The sequence below is a fragment of the Trichosurus vulpecula genome, chromosome 8, assembly GCF_011100635.1.
Source record: "Trichosurus vulpecula isolate mTriVul1 chromosome 8, mTriVul1.pri, whole genome shotgun sequence".
Lineage (NCBI taxonomy): Eukaryota > Metazoa > Chordata > Mammalia > Diprotodontia > Phalangeridae > Trichosurus > Trichosurus vulpecula.
In genome coordinates this window covers 139,537,019-139,554,658 of record NC_050580.1, presented here as the reverse complement: position 1 = coordinate 139,554,658, position 17,640 = coordinate 139,537,019, and the positions used below count along the sequence as shown (strand labels likewise).

The 17,640-nt window shown below is 37.2% G+C and overlaps 1 protein-coding gene across 2 annotated transcripts; it reads left to right on the top strand.

The window, feature by feature from the left end:
* Nucleotides 1-1,100: 1,100 nt before the first annotated feature.
* On the top strand, nucleotides 1,101-16,263 carry SELENOS (selenoprotein S). Of its 2 annotated transcripts, none has more exons than XM_036737151.1 (6): nucleotides 1,101-1,269; nucleotides 2,407-2,544; nucleotides 4,331-4,437; nucleotides 10,229-10,321; nucleotides 10,424-10,499; nucleotides 15,342-16,263. In XM_036737151.1, the coding sequence occupies exons 1-6, from the start codon at nucleotides 1,119-1,121 to the stop codon at nucleotides 15,419-15,421; spliced, it is 645 nt and encodes a 214-aa protein (XP_036593046.1). In that variant the 5' UTR covers nucleotides 1,101-1,118; the 3' UTR covers nucleotides 15,422-16,263. The 2 variants fall into 2 exon arrangements, with proteins under 2 accessions (XP_036593046.1, XP_036593047.1); XM_036737152.1 differs by having other exon boundaries at nucleotides 1,119-1,269; nucleotides 10,427-10,499.
* Nucleotides 16,264-17,640: the final 1,377 nt, after the last annotated feature.

Here is a 17,640-nt window from a genome sequence, read left to right as displayed (position 1 = left end):
ACTACTTTTGTGTCTCCTAGTCTAACATAATCTCTTTAAAGTAAGGACTGTCTTCACTTTTCTGTTTGTATGCTTAGTTCCTAGTACTGTGCTTAGTACTTAGTAAATGCTTTTTAACCCATACCCATTAAGTGCCTTATTGCCCTACATACAGTGGTGTAATGGTAAATGTTTAACAACTTGTTCTCCGAACAAATGTGCACACAACAACATATCTTTAAGTTTAATCTTTAACACTTTCTCCATCACTTAAGTCTAGATCAACAAAACAATAAACCCTGATTAATAGGTTTGTTGATTTCTGAGGAGTTTAGGGGCATTCCTGAGTCTGTTAGAGCTGGCTTCAGCACCACCCCCAACCCCCATACTATAGCAACTGTACCTGGAAAGTTATGTATAGTGACCCGAAGGTGTAGCGGTAAGCTTTTTATAGTGAGCTGCCCAGTTCAACTGGGAGGATAATACAATTAAAAACTGCAGTGGCTCTTGGAGTCAGTGAAATTTGAATTGACCTGCTGACAGTCAGTGCAGCATTCTGTTCAATATACCATAGCTACAGTCTGGAGGTCTAGGTAGAGTGCATTCCAGGAACGGGAGACAGTCCGTTTAAAAGGCACAGAATCCGGAGATAGGGTATGAAATGACCAGTAAGCAGTCCAGTTTGGCTGGAATTTAGGAAGGTGTGGAGGAGGATGACACTTCGGGAAAGGTAGGCTGGCGCCTGGAGCCACTCTGTGAAGGGCTTTTAAAACCAAACCGCGATGAGGTTCAATACACATTTGATCAAACAGGTGTTGAACTGGAAGTGGGTCAAGTCGTGAGTGCACGGGAATGCCTCGCGTTCATTACAAAGAACTTGAACTCTTTTCTCCCTCTTCCTGACTCCGCCCTCTCCCTCCTCCTCCTCCTCCTCCTCCCTCTCCCCACCCCTCTTTCCCTTCTTAATCCCCCGCCCCTACCTCTTCCCTCTTCCCCATCCAACCACTCCGGCTTCTTTTCCATTTCTCCGCCTCCTCTACCCGTCGGAGCCCGCCTCGCTTCTCTCTGATTGGCTGTCCCCGTTGACGCTTCGGCGCTGCATTGGCCGGAGGGGCGGGGGCTCCCGTTCCGCCAGACGAATGGTGTGTTTGCACGAGCTGGTCTGTATCCCGGATCCTCCGACCTTAAAACGAGCAGCGACGGCCTGGAAAATGGACCCGGACGAGGAGAAGCGGCTGCTGGCTAAGCCAGCCTTAGAACAGGAGGGAATCCGCTTTCTCCAGAACACAGGTGAGCCGGTCGGAACCTTTGAAGGGATAACGTACAAACTGGTCTGCTCTTTCCTTGCCGCGTCCTGCCGCGGGAGCCGCGGAGGTTGTGGCAGTGGCGTGGCGGGGCGTGGTGGGCCGGCGAGAGACTGAGGGTAGGGAGACCGGTGCAAAGGTCCGGGGAGCGCTCGCCCGACCCTCACCCCAGGAACCGTTAGTCAGTGCGGCGGCGCGTGCACCCTCTCCCCACCCCGCCTCCACTCCCACCCCTGGAACTCGGCCTTCTCACGTCCCCGGCAGCGTCCTCAGCAACTCGGTGCCAGAGACGCCGGGTCATGTTCGCTGGAGCTCCCCTTGGACGTGTCTGCCCATCCCTGCTCGGAGTCCAAGGCAGGGGGCCCGAGGTCGAGCCCCACAGTGAAACCTCGGCCTCCTCCGCTGGGCAGTCAAGTTCAGCGTGACGGTGCAGTCCTGTGCTTGGGGAGCATGGGTCTGGATAAACGTGCCGCTCGCCCCAGCAGGGAGGAAGTCGCCGGGCTGAAGCTGAAGAGAGAAAGGGGACCTTTCAACTAACGAGTAGTGGGGTGGGGGGAGGAGGGTCCTCAGTAGAAGCAAACACAAAACCCATTGCATGTGAGGACGAGGGTTCGCACCCCGCCCCCCTCTACCCCCCCCCCCCCCCCAGGCAAGAGTCAAGCTTGGGAAGCTTCGGGCGCATTGGTGCGACCACCACTCCCCCCGCACACACACACCCAGCTTGTGACTTTCTGAAATGAAATCGACTTTTTGTGTCCTTTATGAATCCTTCGGTGGTTCGTAGTGTGAGACATGAGTCCCTTTTCGTCCAACCCAGTTGACTCTTGGAAGTGAGCACCTGGAGGAGCAGGGACTGTCATTTGCCATTTTTTGTATCCCCCCAGCACTCATATTGAGTGACTGGCCCACCCAACCCCCAAGTTATCTATTTCACGTGATACTTAAATTGTTTCTCAACTCCTTGCAGCACTTGGATTGTTTTGCATGAGTCATGCCAATAGCAATTGTCACACCTGGAGTTTGCTTATGTGGCCTTATGTTTCCTTTGAGGGAAAAGTCAGCTGACAGAGATAGAGACACCAATGTGAGAATGGCTAATAACTTTTTTTTTTCATTTTTCTAGTGGGCTGGCTGCTTTCCAATTATGGCTGGTACCTTCTTTTCAGCTTGGTTATTCTGTACCTCATCTTTCAAAAGCTTTCCGGTAACTTCAGAGTCATGACACAAAGAAGCTTGGATGCATCGGGTGCATCCAATATAGGTCTGTAGTTGCAAATAAATAAATAAGAAATGTGAAAATAGAAGTGATGTCCTGGGCACCTAATTATTTTTACACTTAGACATCATGTAATTAATGATATCAAGATGGTGGTAGCTTTAAAAAGAAGAGTTGGAATTTAAATACATTTTGATGAATATACTGTTGATTTATTCTTGATCTAGGATTATAATTGTATGAAAGTTCCTTGAATTTTCACCTTGATAGTATGCTTTACATGGTATATAACATTTCATTGTTTTGTATTTTATAAGTAGCACTTTATAGGATTGATTAAAAATAAAATTTCGCAGTTTTCCCAAAAGGGTAGTTCTATGTCTTTTATACCTATTTATAGACCTGTATCAAGGCTTAAAAAATTTTCCTCTTTGGATCTGCAAGTCAGCTTCCAAATTTAGGAGCCATGTGAATTTTCTTGGTTTTTAAGGAAAAGAAAAATCAAGGAAAGAGAGGCAACCTGTTGCTTTAAGGCAATATTGGCATCCAGTCTCAAGTCACAGCTCAAATAATAGTCATCAGAGGAATCTGGAAGGATTCAATTCAGTTGACATTTTATCAAGTGCCTGCTGGGTCTTTAAGCCTCAGAGGGAAGCAAAGACTGTCTTTGGATGTTAGCTGAAGTCTAGATGACTAGTGGGGATCCTTTACTTCTGCCATCTAAACCTGGAACTGCTATAATTTTGACTGAAAACCCTAAGTTAACTCGTAACTGCTGTAGTTTGCATTACTGCCACATTGCTACAAACTACCATGCTTCAAATTCTTATGCTTATAAAAATTAAATGAACATGTACCCAATCTCAAAAGAAATTGTAGCCAGGTTTATTAGGGTTTGGGTTTTTTGTTTTGTTTCTTTTTTTTGGCAACCTGACACTCAGGATATATCCAGTACTAGGATACAATTCTTAACATTAAATTTGTGAGTCATCTAGGATCCTGTCTGGTTATTTTAAAGTCACAGCCTTGTTTGTTGTTTGTTTGTTTGACTAAAGCTGATATTAAGCAGTCTTATTCACCCCACTTGGCTCCTGACTAAATTTTGACTCTTTCCCTGAAAATAAAGGACTAAAATTTTGTATTTAAAAAATATTTTTTTTTGTTTTTTCCCCTTTGATTATGAATTTTTAAAAAAAGTATTTTGGAAAGACCCGTAGACTTTAACAGGCTACCAAAGGAGTACATTACATTAAAAACAATTAGGAACTCCTGCTCTAAAGCAATATCTTTACATAATTCCTGACTCGGATTTCTCTCATAGCTCTAAAACCTATGCCCTCCTCACCTCTACCTCTTAGAATCCTTCAATTTTGTTCAGGTGACATATCCAGGAAAGTTTTTCTCATCTACCTGTCTTCCCATCCTTATCCTCAAAAAGATTTTATTCTTTCCTCTCCATCAAATTGTCATTACCCCTCATGTTACAGATGAAAAAAACTGAGGCCCAGAAAGTGACTTGTCCAAGGTCACTACAGGTAGCAAGTAGAACTAAATAAAAATTAAGGAAAAACCAGGATTCCAACCCTGGGCTCTCTACCTCCAAATCAAGAGGTGTTTTTTTTTTTCCCCATTGAACCATGGTGCTTCACTGCCAAGCTGCTGAATTTTAGTAATAAAATATCTTCCAAAATATAAGTACTCATAAAACTAAAAACAAACTAGAACTGTATGGAATAAATATATTAATGGGGAATGGGAAGTGATTTTTTTTTACATTTTCTTGTTTTTCAAAGTAATGTTTTGTGATTCTTTTCCTGTCTTGATTTTCTAGAACCTGATGTTGTTGTTAAACAACAGGAAGCTTTAGCAGCTGCTCGTTTGAGAATGCAAGAAGAATTAAATAAACAAGCTGAAAAGTATAAAGAAAAATTAAAGCAGGTATGAAAGATTGGGGCTAATAGGCTTTTAAAAAACTTTTATTTAATACTTATGTGTGTATTGGGGATCACATGGGAAGAGTAGTTTTTCATGTTTTTATTTTTCTCATTTGATTCCAGAATCTGGAATATCTTCGTATACTTCTTATCCTTTTTTGTTCCATCATATATCTCTACCTAGGACAAGAAGTTGCTTATTCTGGATAGTGGGAATCGTGTAGTATGGCACATAACCAAATGTTCTTTGCATATTTTGTTCTCTTATTATTACTAAAGTATTTCTGTGCTGTCTCAAGAATATACACTTTGTGCACATTGACTTTACCTTACATGAGTAAGTTCCTTTAGTCCATTGACTGTTTTCAGCAATGCACATGTTGATTGATTTGAGAGTTGAGTGCTACGTTCCTAAGTATAGTTTATCTTGCCTAATGCAACTTCTGTTGTGCATTCTTCATATGGTAGTTTAATTTAGCAGCAAAGAAGGTTTCCATTATATATCAAATACTGTTACTATGAGAATCTCTGTGTAACAAACTGTCTATGTAAGAAGCTTCAAAATGCCACCCGAATGCAAATAAATTTTTTACTCACCACATGAATACAGATAGCAAGAACTCCTTTGTAGAAGTTATTAATTCATTGAACAAATATTTTTAAAAATGAACTATTGGTAATATATTTTATTTTTATGTTATCTACATTTGGTACCATGTCCTTTCCCTCACCTCTTCCAGAGAACCATCCTTTATAACAAAGAAAAAAAGAAAGTTCAACAAAATTAACATTTTAAAAAAGTCTGACATTGTATGCAGTGTTCCACAAAATTCCTTTGCCTCTGCAAAGAAGAGTAGAAGTGTCTTCTTTTATCTCTTCTTTGGGGTCCCAGCTTCCTGTTTTCTCTTTGTTGTTCTTTCCATTTACATTGTTTTGGTCATTGTGTAGATTGTTTTCTTGGTTCTGTTCACTGAATTTTGCATCAGTTCATGGAAACCTTTCCATGCTTCTCTGTGTTCATTATATTCATTGTTTCTGACAACATAGTGATATTCCATTACACTCATGTACCGCAGTTCATTTGGCTATTTCCCAGTCGCTGAGCATCTGCTTTATTTTAAGTTCTTTGCTACTACAGAAAATGCTGCTTTGAATATTTTGGTGTGTCTTGGGACCTTTGTGCCTAGTAGTGCCATCTCTGGTACAAATGGTATGGACATTTTAGTCTCTGCTTTCAGTTAGTCCTAATAGTCCATTAACGTGCCTAACTTGCATTAGTGTACCTAACTTTTCACAATCCCTCCAACATTGTCTTTCTGTCTTTTGTCATCTTTGCCACTTTTCTGGGTGTAGGGTGAAACCTCAGAGTTGAGCGACCATTTTAAACTGATTACTATATTGCTTGGGTGTAAAAAGATAAAAGAACCACTTATAACTGAAGTGCTGAAGTATAGAATATTGTTTTAAGTGATTTGAGGATGGTCTTATAGAAATATTAATTTCCTGAACTGTCTACAAAAATCTACAAAATACTCATTGAGACTCTCTGAAGAAGGCTTTTAGATCACCATTTCTGGGAAGGGAGGAAGCTCATACAACTGTGGGATAAGATTGAAGTGATAGAAATGTAAAAAATATCAGGCCTTTCATCCAGGATTTTGTACGACAAAGTAATTATCACAAAAACTATCTAATATTTATCAAAAAATAGATACATCAGTGGAGTAGAACAGATGCCCAATTAAATTTGCATAAAAGATTAACATTTGATATATTCGTAGAAAATAAAAAAATCAGACATAGTGATCTCAAAGACAGGATGTATAGGGACAACTTAAGGATTAAAGGCCTCTCAGAAGCATGTGACAGTTCCAACTTGAATGCTGTAATACAAGAAAATCACCCCAAACTTGAAAACAAAGTGCCAAGCAAAAGAATTCACAGATGACCTTCAGAAATTTTTTTAGAAAAATGCTTATCTTGCAAATTCCAATATACATAATGATTAAATTTTAACAGTTTTGTGACAGACAATAAATTAAGGAAATTTGAATGACACAAGACTCTTCTCTATCAGAAACAGAAGAAAGGAATGAAATAATCTAAAAGCACAGGAGTTCAAGAAGTACCCAAAGTGACATAACTTGCAAACCTGAAGTTCAGTAAAAGAGAGGCGTTAACCATTCCTACAAAAACTAATGCATGTAGATTGTTTGTTTTGTAAATGCCTCAGTTAAGAAAAATACAAGAAATGTAAATAAATACAAATACCAAGGAAAATAATGAAAGAAATTACCCCATCTTTAAAGACTATTAAAAGGAAAAAAAAAACTGGAGAAGAAAAACAAATATGGGAATTAAAAAAAACACAGAAAAAATTCTTTATTTAACAAATATCTTAAAAATTATTTAAAATATGGAAAAAATAATACATCTTTCTTAATTGTGGGGAGATAGTGTTTTCTGTTTAATGAATGCAGTTATTAGGGGCAAGGTAGACATTAAGATTTCTATTCAGTACAAGAACAAAATGTGGAAATATATATATGATAAATGACAGAAAAACTTGACATCTAACATACTTAATGGACATTTTTTTTTAAAAATTCAAGGTAGAATGGTTGGCAGATATGAAAGCAGAATTTTCAAAAGAGGAAAAAATTGTTAGTAACTTAAAAATGCTGTACCCAGTAAGTCAAAGAGATACAAATTTAAACACCTTGGACACGTCAGCACACAACATCAAATTAGTAAAAATTATTAAAAGCAATGAAATGATGTTAGCAGGGTTTTGAAAAAAATAGGTTAATTTTGAGTTGGTAGAATTGAAAATTTGTAGACTCCTTTAGGAGGCTAGTCTGGCAGTAAAAAGCAACAAAAATAACCATACCCTTTCCCTTAATAATTCCATTGTTGAGAAATATCATAAAATAACAAAAAACTAACTGTTTAAAGATTTTTCATAGCATTCTAATTGTATCTATTTGTGTGTGTGTATATATGTCTCTCTGTGTATGTACATATGTTTGCATATGAAATAATCTAAATGTCTAACAGTAGGGTAATAGTTAAATAAATTGTGACCAGCAAATGTGAGGAATATAAGTAGATATAGAAATAAATTCATGATAAAATGCAAAACAGAGCTAGAAGAAAAGACTACATACTCCAACCATATTAAAAGAAAAGGGAGCAAATAATATTTCTGAGGGAGGCTTAGTGATAGACTGAAAAGTTACAGTATTAAGACTAAATATAAATAATTATTAAAGTTTAGTTGTGTTGATGTTCAATATTAATTTCATAGCAAGTTACTTTAAAAAATGAAAGTCATAAAGTTAGTAGAGATGAGTATAAAGCCTGGCATTTAGATTTTTAAAAACCAGCTATAAATGCAGTATCTGTTTGAAAGCACTTTATTAAAAAGTAAAATGCTTTTAGTATGTGGCAAGCTCAATATGAGTCAAGAGTATGATGTAGCAGCCACAACTGCTAATATGATCTTTGTTAGAATAATAGAAGTTGTGTCCAGAATGAGGGAGGCAGTAGTTCTATTGTATATTCCTCAGACCATGGCTGAAGTATTGGTCACACTCTGGGTACTTCATTTCAGAAGGGAAAGTGACAGGAGTGCATACAAATAAGGATACCCAAAATCTTAAAGGGATTTGAAATCTTGGTTAATTGGAAATGGTTAAATGAACTGAGAATACTTAAAGAAGAGAAAATGTAGAGGGGGCCAGATATTTTAAAGATCTGCATGTGGAAGAGACTGTAGGTTTGTTTTGCATGGCCCCAGAAGGGCAGAAGATAGAGAACAGGACATTGAGATTTCTGGAGGCAGTGTGGTACAATAGAAAGAATGCTGAATTTGAGATCAGGGGACATAGGTTCAGCTTCTAACTTTGCATTTTATTTCCCTGTGTGACTTTGGGTTGATCATTTAACCTCTGTAGGTCCTTAGTTTTCTCATCTATGAAACAAAGGGAGTAGACTAAAATGACTCCTTGAGATCTTTGTCAGATCTCTATCTGTGAGCCTATTAAGAAAGATTTGAACTCAGCAGAAGGAAAATACTTCCTAAAATATCAATTAGAGCTGTCTAGGAATGGAACAAAGTGGTTGTCATTAAATGTGTTCAAAGGAAATAGGGAAACTATTTCTTGTAAATGTAGACAGGATTCACACTTTGGGTAGAAGTCGGTCTAGGTTACCCAGAATCCCTTCTAACAGTACCCTCCAAAAAAGTTAAAATATGAGCTACTTGCCACCCATAACTAATTAGGCCATTTTCAAAAGGAAAATGGAAATAATTGTGAAATTCAAAGACATTCTGGGGTTCAAAGTACATTTATTACACTATCGCTATACTGAAAAAACAGGAAATCCTTTCTGGTTTTGTTAACAGTTTTTACTTTTTAAAAAAGGTATGTAATTTTGGCTATATTGAAGCTGAAAAATGCCATTATGGAATAAGGACTGGGCTTTCTATTAAAATGCACAATTCATCTAACATTTTGAGCAAAGTTTTACAAATATTTCACAGCAAACCATGAACTATATTCATATTCAGTTTTATAGTGTTCTTTTATAGGTAATCTAGAAAAGTTTAGAGAAAACCACTCTACCTAACCTGGTCAGAACCAATGTCTAATCAGTCTAGGTTATATGGTAAACATTAAGGAAATATTTGTATAACTTCTTAATCTGTGGATTTGAGTATCCAAAGAAATTAAGTAGTTTAAAAGTATTATATGAAGATAAATATGCTCCTTTCTGGCTTTAAAAATACCCTTGTTGAAGAAAAAAAAGACCAGACTACATGAGTTATTCAGTTATAGTAAAATAATTACTCATTGTTTGAATGAATTTTTATTCTAGTTAGTAAATCAAAAATATCCATGATTGTTGACTTGTTGAATTATAAGTGATCTATTTCTCAATGGCATCTTATTTACCTTGGATAAATAGCCAAATCATTCTGTTTTTTTTGATGTAGCTGGAACTTAATCACTTCTTTAAAATGTTTAGTATGTCTTTTTTAGAAATGAATGAATCTTGCATGTCAGCATGAAGTTTTATCAAATAAGAATGTTCTCTTTGTATAAAACAGAAACTTAGTTGCTTCTCTAACAAATTATTTAAATTAAAACCATGCTTTAAGAGTTCCAGAAACTTAGTATGGAACAGAGGGAAAGACCATGGGATTTAGTCAGGGATGTGGGTTCACATCCTGTCTTTGCTACTTACTTCTTGTGTGACCTATTTGAAGCTTCACATTGCTCATCTATAAAATGAAATGGCTAGAAGAATTGGCCTGGGCTAGCCATAACTGGATCATAGATGCAGAGCGAGAAAGAGCCACAGAGGCCACTAGTCCATCATTTTATAATCATGCCCAGGAAGGAAAAGTAACTTGGCCAAGGTTATTGCTCATTCTTTCCTATTTCTTTTCTCTTGATATAAGACCTTTTGCTGTCTTGTTTTCTAGTTCTCTCCTTGGCAAAAGCTTCTGTGGCACTCCTTTTGCATACTTGGAGGTATAGGAGGAATTGTGTGCAAAAGTGAATGTTTTGGTTTTGTTTCTAATTAAGTTGACAGTTCAGCAGTTCAACAGGCTTCAATTTTAAAATTGTTTTAAAAACTCAAGAAAAGGAAAATTTTGTGACAAAGGTTTAAGATATAAAAGACTTGTCAAGTGTTTTTAGGATAATGGTTTGAGAATTGTATGCATTATGTGTTTACATAAACATGTAAACATGTATATGTTAATGATTACCATATTTAATCCTTAGCTTGAAGAGGAGAAAAGAAGACAGAAGATAGAGATGTGGGAAAGCATGCAAGAAGGAAAAAGCTATAAAGGAAGTGCTAAAAAGCGGCCAGAGGTGACAAATTTTATCCTATAGTTTCACATTATAAGTGAATTACTTTTAAAATAAGATTTGAAAATTACTTATAGAAAGCATATTTGTTTTATATATCAACAGCAGAACCCTGAACCTGGTTCTTCGAGTTCTTCAACTATACCAAAGCCTAAATCTGACAGAAAACCTTTGCGAAGTGGTAAGTACTAACTAAATTGTTTTGTTGAAAGCAGTTTTAGTTCTTGGATATATTTAATAAAGGAAGCACATTGTATTATGCTTAAAATGGACTTTAGGGCCCATAAACCCATAGAAAAATTGGTATGAAAGAACAGTCATTCATTATCACACTCAAAAACTGGACAACTGCTGCTTTCATGCTCTGAAACCAGTGAGTTAGAAGTCAGGAAGTGAGATCAAAATCCTTGTAGTTGCCCCTGTTTGTAATCAACTGTAATAACTGGCCTGAGAGGCTCAAATGAGTTTTGGGGAAAAAGATTTTTTTTAATTCTAATAAGTTTGTGGATACAGAGATATGAGTTCTCACTTTACAAATGAGGAAACTGAGGCACAGAGAAACTTAAGTGGCTTGTCCAAGGTCACACAGGTAGTAAGTGTCAGAGGCAGGATTTGAATCAAAATCTTCTGACTCCAAGGCTAGTGGCCTTTGTACTGTATCACAAGTGTCATTTTATAAAATTTTAAATTCCCAATTCATTATATGGTTCTACTGTCATTTTTCTCTTTTACCCATTTTGACACTAAATCATATTTCATTTTATAGTCTCCATTTTATATATTAAGATTCTTGTTATAAAACAGTTCTTTGAGAGTGAGACACTAGACATGACATTTCTTTTATTCTCCTGTAGGATGTGAGAGGTGAGTGTATTTTGCAGGAAATGTAGTTTTTATAATAATGAAATTTTGCTATATTAATTACAGTTAACATGAAAAATATAATGAGCCCCTGGGGAAAGGGACAAATTGTGAATCACACAATTTGTGATGGTTTTATCAAAATGCTGTTTTATGTCATTTGCTGGATGAAGGTAGAAGGTGGAAGGAAGGGGACCAAACTATGTACCATTCTGCTGAACTTTTTTTTAATTTAATATTTTATTTTTCCCCAATTACATGTAAAAACAACTTCAGCATTCTTATTTTTTTTTCCAAATTCTCTTCTACCCTTCCTTCTCATCTCCCTACATTGACAAAGCAAGCAATTTGACCTAGGCTATACATGTGTAGTCAGTCTGCTGAACTTTCTAATCTAAATTAATTAACCTAAAGAAGAGGAAAAAGGATCTGAAGGATAATTAGAGGGAAATTCTTATCTGTGTTAGGTGTTAATGGGTGGGAAAATGTAAGGACTGTGTGAACATTTGAAACTAAGAAACAAATTTGAGGTTTTGTAAAGTGGAAGGAGCTATAATCTCCAAGGAAGACAGTACAACTTGTCTTCCAAGGAATGATGAAGTAGTTTGTGAAGATGCTCTGAGGTCAGAGTCCATTCAGGGTCAGAGAAGATATATAAAAAGTAGTTGTGATTTGTGACTTTGTGTTGAAAGGACCCTAAAGCAGCTGTATATTTGTCTAATAACAGTAAGGAAGACTCTTGTTTTCCTGGATCATTTATGTAAGACAGGGTTGTCCAGCCTTAGGTTTTTATTGAAACAATAGACAATATATTTTGATTTGCCATTTTAGTGAGAGCTCTGCAGTAGCTGGGCTTCATTTACTAAAGCATTTATGTAAATTTCTACGCTTGTAGGTGGGCCACATAAATCGTGCGGGCTGCATTTTGGACAGCCCTGATGTAAGACATGACAGAATCTCTCAAGGCTCATAGATTTAGAGCTCGAAGGAAACTTAGAGGCCATCTGGTTTTACTTCCTTATTTTACAGATAAGGAAACTGACATTGAGGGAGATGAAATGACTTTTTGAAAGTCAACCAACAAAGTATACATGTGAGCCCAGGTCCTCTGATTCTAACTCTAGTGTTTTTCTGCTGTATTATTCTTCCTCCCACTCCTCAACTTGGATGACTTGTGATTCATGTAAACATAAATGACTTGCCAGAAGGAACCCAGAAAGTAGTGCCAAAGATTATAAAGTCTTGGGCAAGGAACTGAAGATTTAGGACACAAGTGGTTTTTCTCACTTGCTGCCCCTTGAAAATAAATTGTTCAGAGGAGAAAACAGATTTGGGTAGTGAGCAGCTGATTATGGAGATGGTTTCTGAGAATAGGAATTTTTTGTTTATTTTTTATAACAGCAATGACAAACTTGAGGCCAGGGATGGAACATAGCTAAGAAGTGGTACTAATTTGCTTGGAGGCCTAACAAATCTAACAAGAACTTTAAAGTGAAAAGGAAGGAGAAAGAAATCTACTTATACATATAAATGCTTATGTGTGTAAGAAATTAGATACCAAAAAGAATGTAGGAACACCTTATAACGTAGGAGAAGAATATGTTCCATTTCTCAAAACGCAGAATCTGAGAAAGGAACCAGTAATAATACCCAGTGGCTTCTGATATACAGATGTCCAAATGTACACTGTAAGTAACAAGATAAATGAGATTCTAACACAAGCAGGCAAAGTTGATTTCATGGCAATCTCACAGAGATTTGTTAAGGTCTATTACTTAGATGTTGCTCTGGAAGTGTATATACCAAATTAAGAAGAAATAGTTAAATGATGAAGGAGGAGTAGCATTGGATATTAAGACAATATATTTGAATAGGGAAATGGGGAAAGAGGATGCATGTTGGAGAGCGTTTAGGTAAAATAACCTAGAGACAGAAACAGAAGTGATATTGTCATCAGAGTACACTAAAGTAATCAAGTGGTTCAGGAAGTGGATGATTAGCTTGGCATGCACATAAAATAATAGTGATAAAGACCTCAGTTATCCAGGCATCTGCTGAAGCATTCTCTCTGCCCGAAGCAGAGCAACTAATCATGTCTGGAATTGCCACAGTATAATAAATGCCTCCTTCATGATATCGTTAATCAAGTCTAATCCCCTCATTTTACAGATTAGGAAACTGACATGGTGCTCGATATCACATAAATAGTAGGTAGTAGAGACAAGATTTGAACCCACGTTTTTAGACTCAAATCTCATTGCTGTTTCTGCTATACCACTCCAATCAATAAGAAAAAAAATCCATTTTTTTTTTCATTCTTACTAGCAGGGAAGAGCTAGTTGCTGGGGTGGAAATGATGGGAACAAAAGATGGAAGCAAGGGCAGTTAACAGGGTTTGAATACAAAAGCTCAACACAGTCCTATGTCAGACATGCTAAAGCTCAGTGAATCAGAGACATTAAGAATATCATGAAGGTTTTGAGCTAGAGTGTGGAAAGGGGGCATATCTCTTTCTAGGGAATGAAGAAGATGGTAACAATTGACAGCACAAATGATGTAAAGCTGCTACATTTTTAATTTACTTATATTCTGTACCAAGGAGAATGATCTTCAGACTGGAAAGAACAAGAAGTGTGGCTAACACAAGATAAGTAAGAAGATAGTAGGAACACCAAGTTGTCTTTGTGATGAGTTCAAGTCACCTGGCACAAATAATATAGCTAAGGTTACTGAATGAATTGGTTGATGTAATTATTAAGCCACTGATCTTTGAAAGACTGAGGAAAAAAGTAAACTTTAGAACTAAAGAAATGCAGATACTGTCCTATTTTTTTCAGAAATCTACAACAGAATTTACTCTAAACCATAAGGTAGTGATCTGAGCTTAGGTTCCTGGTAAATTTTTGGAGTGTTATTAAAGAGATGGTTGACAGTGTTACTAAAGGAATAGGTAAACCTAGATTTTACCCAGGCATTTGACAGTCTTTCATTCTATTGGTAAAAGATAAGAGAAATTTGTGCTAAATAATACCATTAGGTGAATTAAGATCTGGTGAAAACCAGTTTTTAATGGTTTAAGGCCAAACTGGAATGAGGTCTCCAGTGGAATGCCCAGGGATCCTTGGTGGGCCTTGTGCTACTGGACATTTTTTTCCCCATGATTTAGATAAAGGCATAGATAGCACACTTAATCGTATTTACAGATGACACAAAACTGAGGTGGAACAGATGATCCAGTATGCTGGAAGAAAGTCAGGATTCCAAAAAAAAAACAAAAACTTGACAGTGAAATTGAACCAGATGTAATATGATGAAATGTAAGTGGAATCAATATAAAGTTTTCTACTGGGTTCGGAAATTCAACTTCACATAAGGGAGACATGGTTAGACAGCAGTTTGTGTGAAAAAGATCTAGGGATATTTGTGGATTGCAAACTCAGTATGAGTCAACAGTGTGATTGTGGTAACCACATACCTAATAAAATCTCAGGCTACATTAAAACAGTCATTACTTTTAGGAATGAGGAAATGATAATTCCAGTGTCTTTAACTTTGGTCGACCATATACAAAGTATTATGTTCAGTTCTGAGTGCCATATTTTAGAAAGGACATTGAAGCTGGAGAATTCTTGGAGAGTCCATGCTGTATGAGGATTGACTGTAGGGCCATAGGTTTACCCTGGAGAAAAGAAGGGCTGTCATGTGAAAGAGGGGTTAGACTTGTTTGGTTTTGGCCCAAGAAGCCAGAACTACTAGCAGAATTATACCGAAGGGGAGTGGGCTGTTTTTGGAAGGTAGTGGCTTTCCTCTCATTGGAGATTATTGAATGATCACTTTGGGATGTTTTTCAGGCATGAATTAGATCAGATGACTACTGAGGCCCCTTTCAACTCTGAAATTACATTACTTCTGTGATGCTATAAGTGGGTCACTCTTGGTTGATAGAGATATCTCTTCAAAGTCTGTTCACTATTGACTTCGACATACCAAAAAAAAATTCCATTTGGTATTGAATGAGTTAGGGAAAGCGAAGTCTTTTCATTACTTAATTTTGTGTGTGTGTGTGTGTGTGTGTGTGTGTGTCCTATATTATGTTTACTGCTGACTTTCAAAGATAACTGGAGATTGATGGCTTTAGTGACAATTTTCTTTGTCATTCTAGGTTATAACCCTTTGTCTGGAGAAGGAGGTGGAACGTGTTCATGGAGACCAGGACGTAGAGGACCCTCATCTGGTGGATGAGGTTAAGAATCTTGCTTATGTCTCTTGACATTAGCAAGATAAGTTTTAGCCCACTATTCAGCTGCCTAGCGTATGCTTTTCACAGTGACAACTTAAAGGGAAGTGGCGTTTAGCTCAGTTACTATAAATGTAGTTTCATTTAAAGGTCAGAGGCGATAAAAGTTATACATAATGCCAATAGGATAGGATTTAGGGAGTGTTGTACATGGCATTATTTTAGTTTAACGTATTTAAAAAATTATTTTAAATCATTTTTGTTGACTGATCATAGATGGAATATAGTCTTTCAGATGGTAATTAATAACCTTTATAGAAAGGCCTCATCATGATATTTTAATCATTTGAACGTTCATGACTATAGATGAGTCTCTGTGACAGGCTGCGCAGAATGATGTCTTCCTTATAAATGGTGAACTCACCAGTGAGGATTACTGATGATAGATAGTTGGTGGTGTTTTTTCTGTATATCCTTTTTTTATGCATAGAGCTTTGTAAAATACTGTAAATATTAAAAATACAAAGAGCCTTTCTCAGCATCTTTTTATTAAACTAGATATGATATAGTGGAAGGAACTCCAGCTCTGGAATCAGATGACTTGGGTTCACATTCTTCTTTCTGACATTTACTAAATGGAGGGGTTGAAAGTCCTTTCCAACACTGGAACTATGATTTTTATAAATTCTCTTATCTTCATGCTTTGATTCTCAATCTCTCCACTATATCTCACCCAATCGAGGACAGGCGACATATGTAGGAATTTAGAAAAATATGGCCCTCTGGTTTTGTTTAAGCTTCTCATCTGTTTTGTTTTAAAAATAAAGCCAGTGTATTTTGAGTAAAATTGTGGATTTATAGAGGATCTCTTTTTTTTGATATGCTTGTGTTATAGTACTTCTTGGTCACTTATCAAGGATGCCTATGAAGGAGTAGAAAAATGGCTGTCTCTAAAGTGGCAATAAGTAAATTATAATTTTAAATTATTGTAAGAAAATAAATTTGAAAGGCATATGTAAATTGTACTTAAGTACTTCCCTGGATACGTGATTAGTATGTGTATCCCTCATACCAGGGAAAGTCATTCATATCCACTTATCCTGATGTATTTTTCAGCGTAGTGAATGTGCTAGTGCAGTAGAGGCCTTCCTCTGGCCAGTGAAGTACTTGAGCTGTCTATGTTACACTGAATTCTTCCTGACTGAAAGAAGAACGTTTATTAAGCACTTATTACTTGCCAAGCACTGGGAATACAAATAGAAAAGCTGGACGATCCCTGACCTCAGGAAGCTTACATTCTAATGGAGAAGACAATACGTATTGGGGGATTAAGGTTTGAAAAGTTACCAAGATGGTGGTTGGCATACCACCTATTCTCTCTCTCTGTCATTCTTTGTCTCTCTGTCATTCTCTTTCTCTCTTCCTGTCTCCCTGTCTCTCTCTCTCTCCCTTTCCCTCCCTATTTCTCTCCATATATAGCCTTCATTTGATGTCTTTTTGCACCTAAGCAATATTGCTCAGCTTGTTCAACCTACTGCTTACTTTCCTCTTGGCTTACCTAAAATTTTGATTCTTCTGAAATTGTGGTATTCAGTGATATTAATAGTACTAAAAAAAGATGGACACAATATGATTTGGGGTTATTGAAAGCACTGCACAGTTTTCTAAATGTAATCAACTGAGTTCTAAATCCCTCTTATTTAGAGTACCTATGCTGCCATCAGGGCTAGTGGAGAAGAAGGATGGCCTTGGAACCAGGGACACCTAAATTCAAGTCCTGCCTCTGCTGTATACCTTCTGTGTTACTGGAGCAAGTCACCTAACCTCTCAGTATTCTGGGCGACTCTCTTGTTGACCTGTATTCGTAGAGGGAGCATCTTCACCTGGAAGTTCCCTCATCAGGGAAATCCCAGGTCCAGTCCCTGCCTCCTGTTCTATATCTGTACTGTCTAAGAATGGGCTAGCTAGAACATGTCTTCTGCCAGTAATTAGACATACTTCTGCAGAGGGAAAGGGTAATCCTTGCCTGCAGCTAAAGTCTGAATTGGGAGGAGAGAAAATGTGCCAGAGTATCTGCAAAATGCTAAAGAAGAAAACTGGAGGCATAGAGCAGGGTTTAAAGGCCAGGGCAGCCATTCTAGGATTAGGAAGCAAACATTTAGGGAGCTGACCATTTGGCTCAACGTGTTTCCCAGAGCTTCATTTTTAAAAAATTGCTGCAACT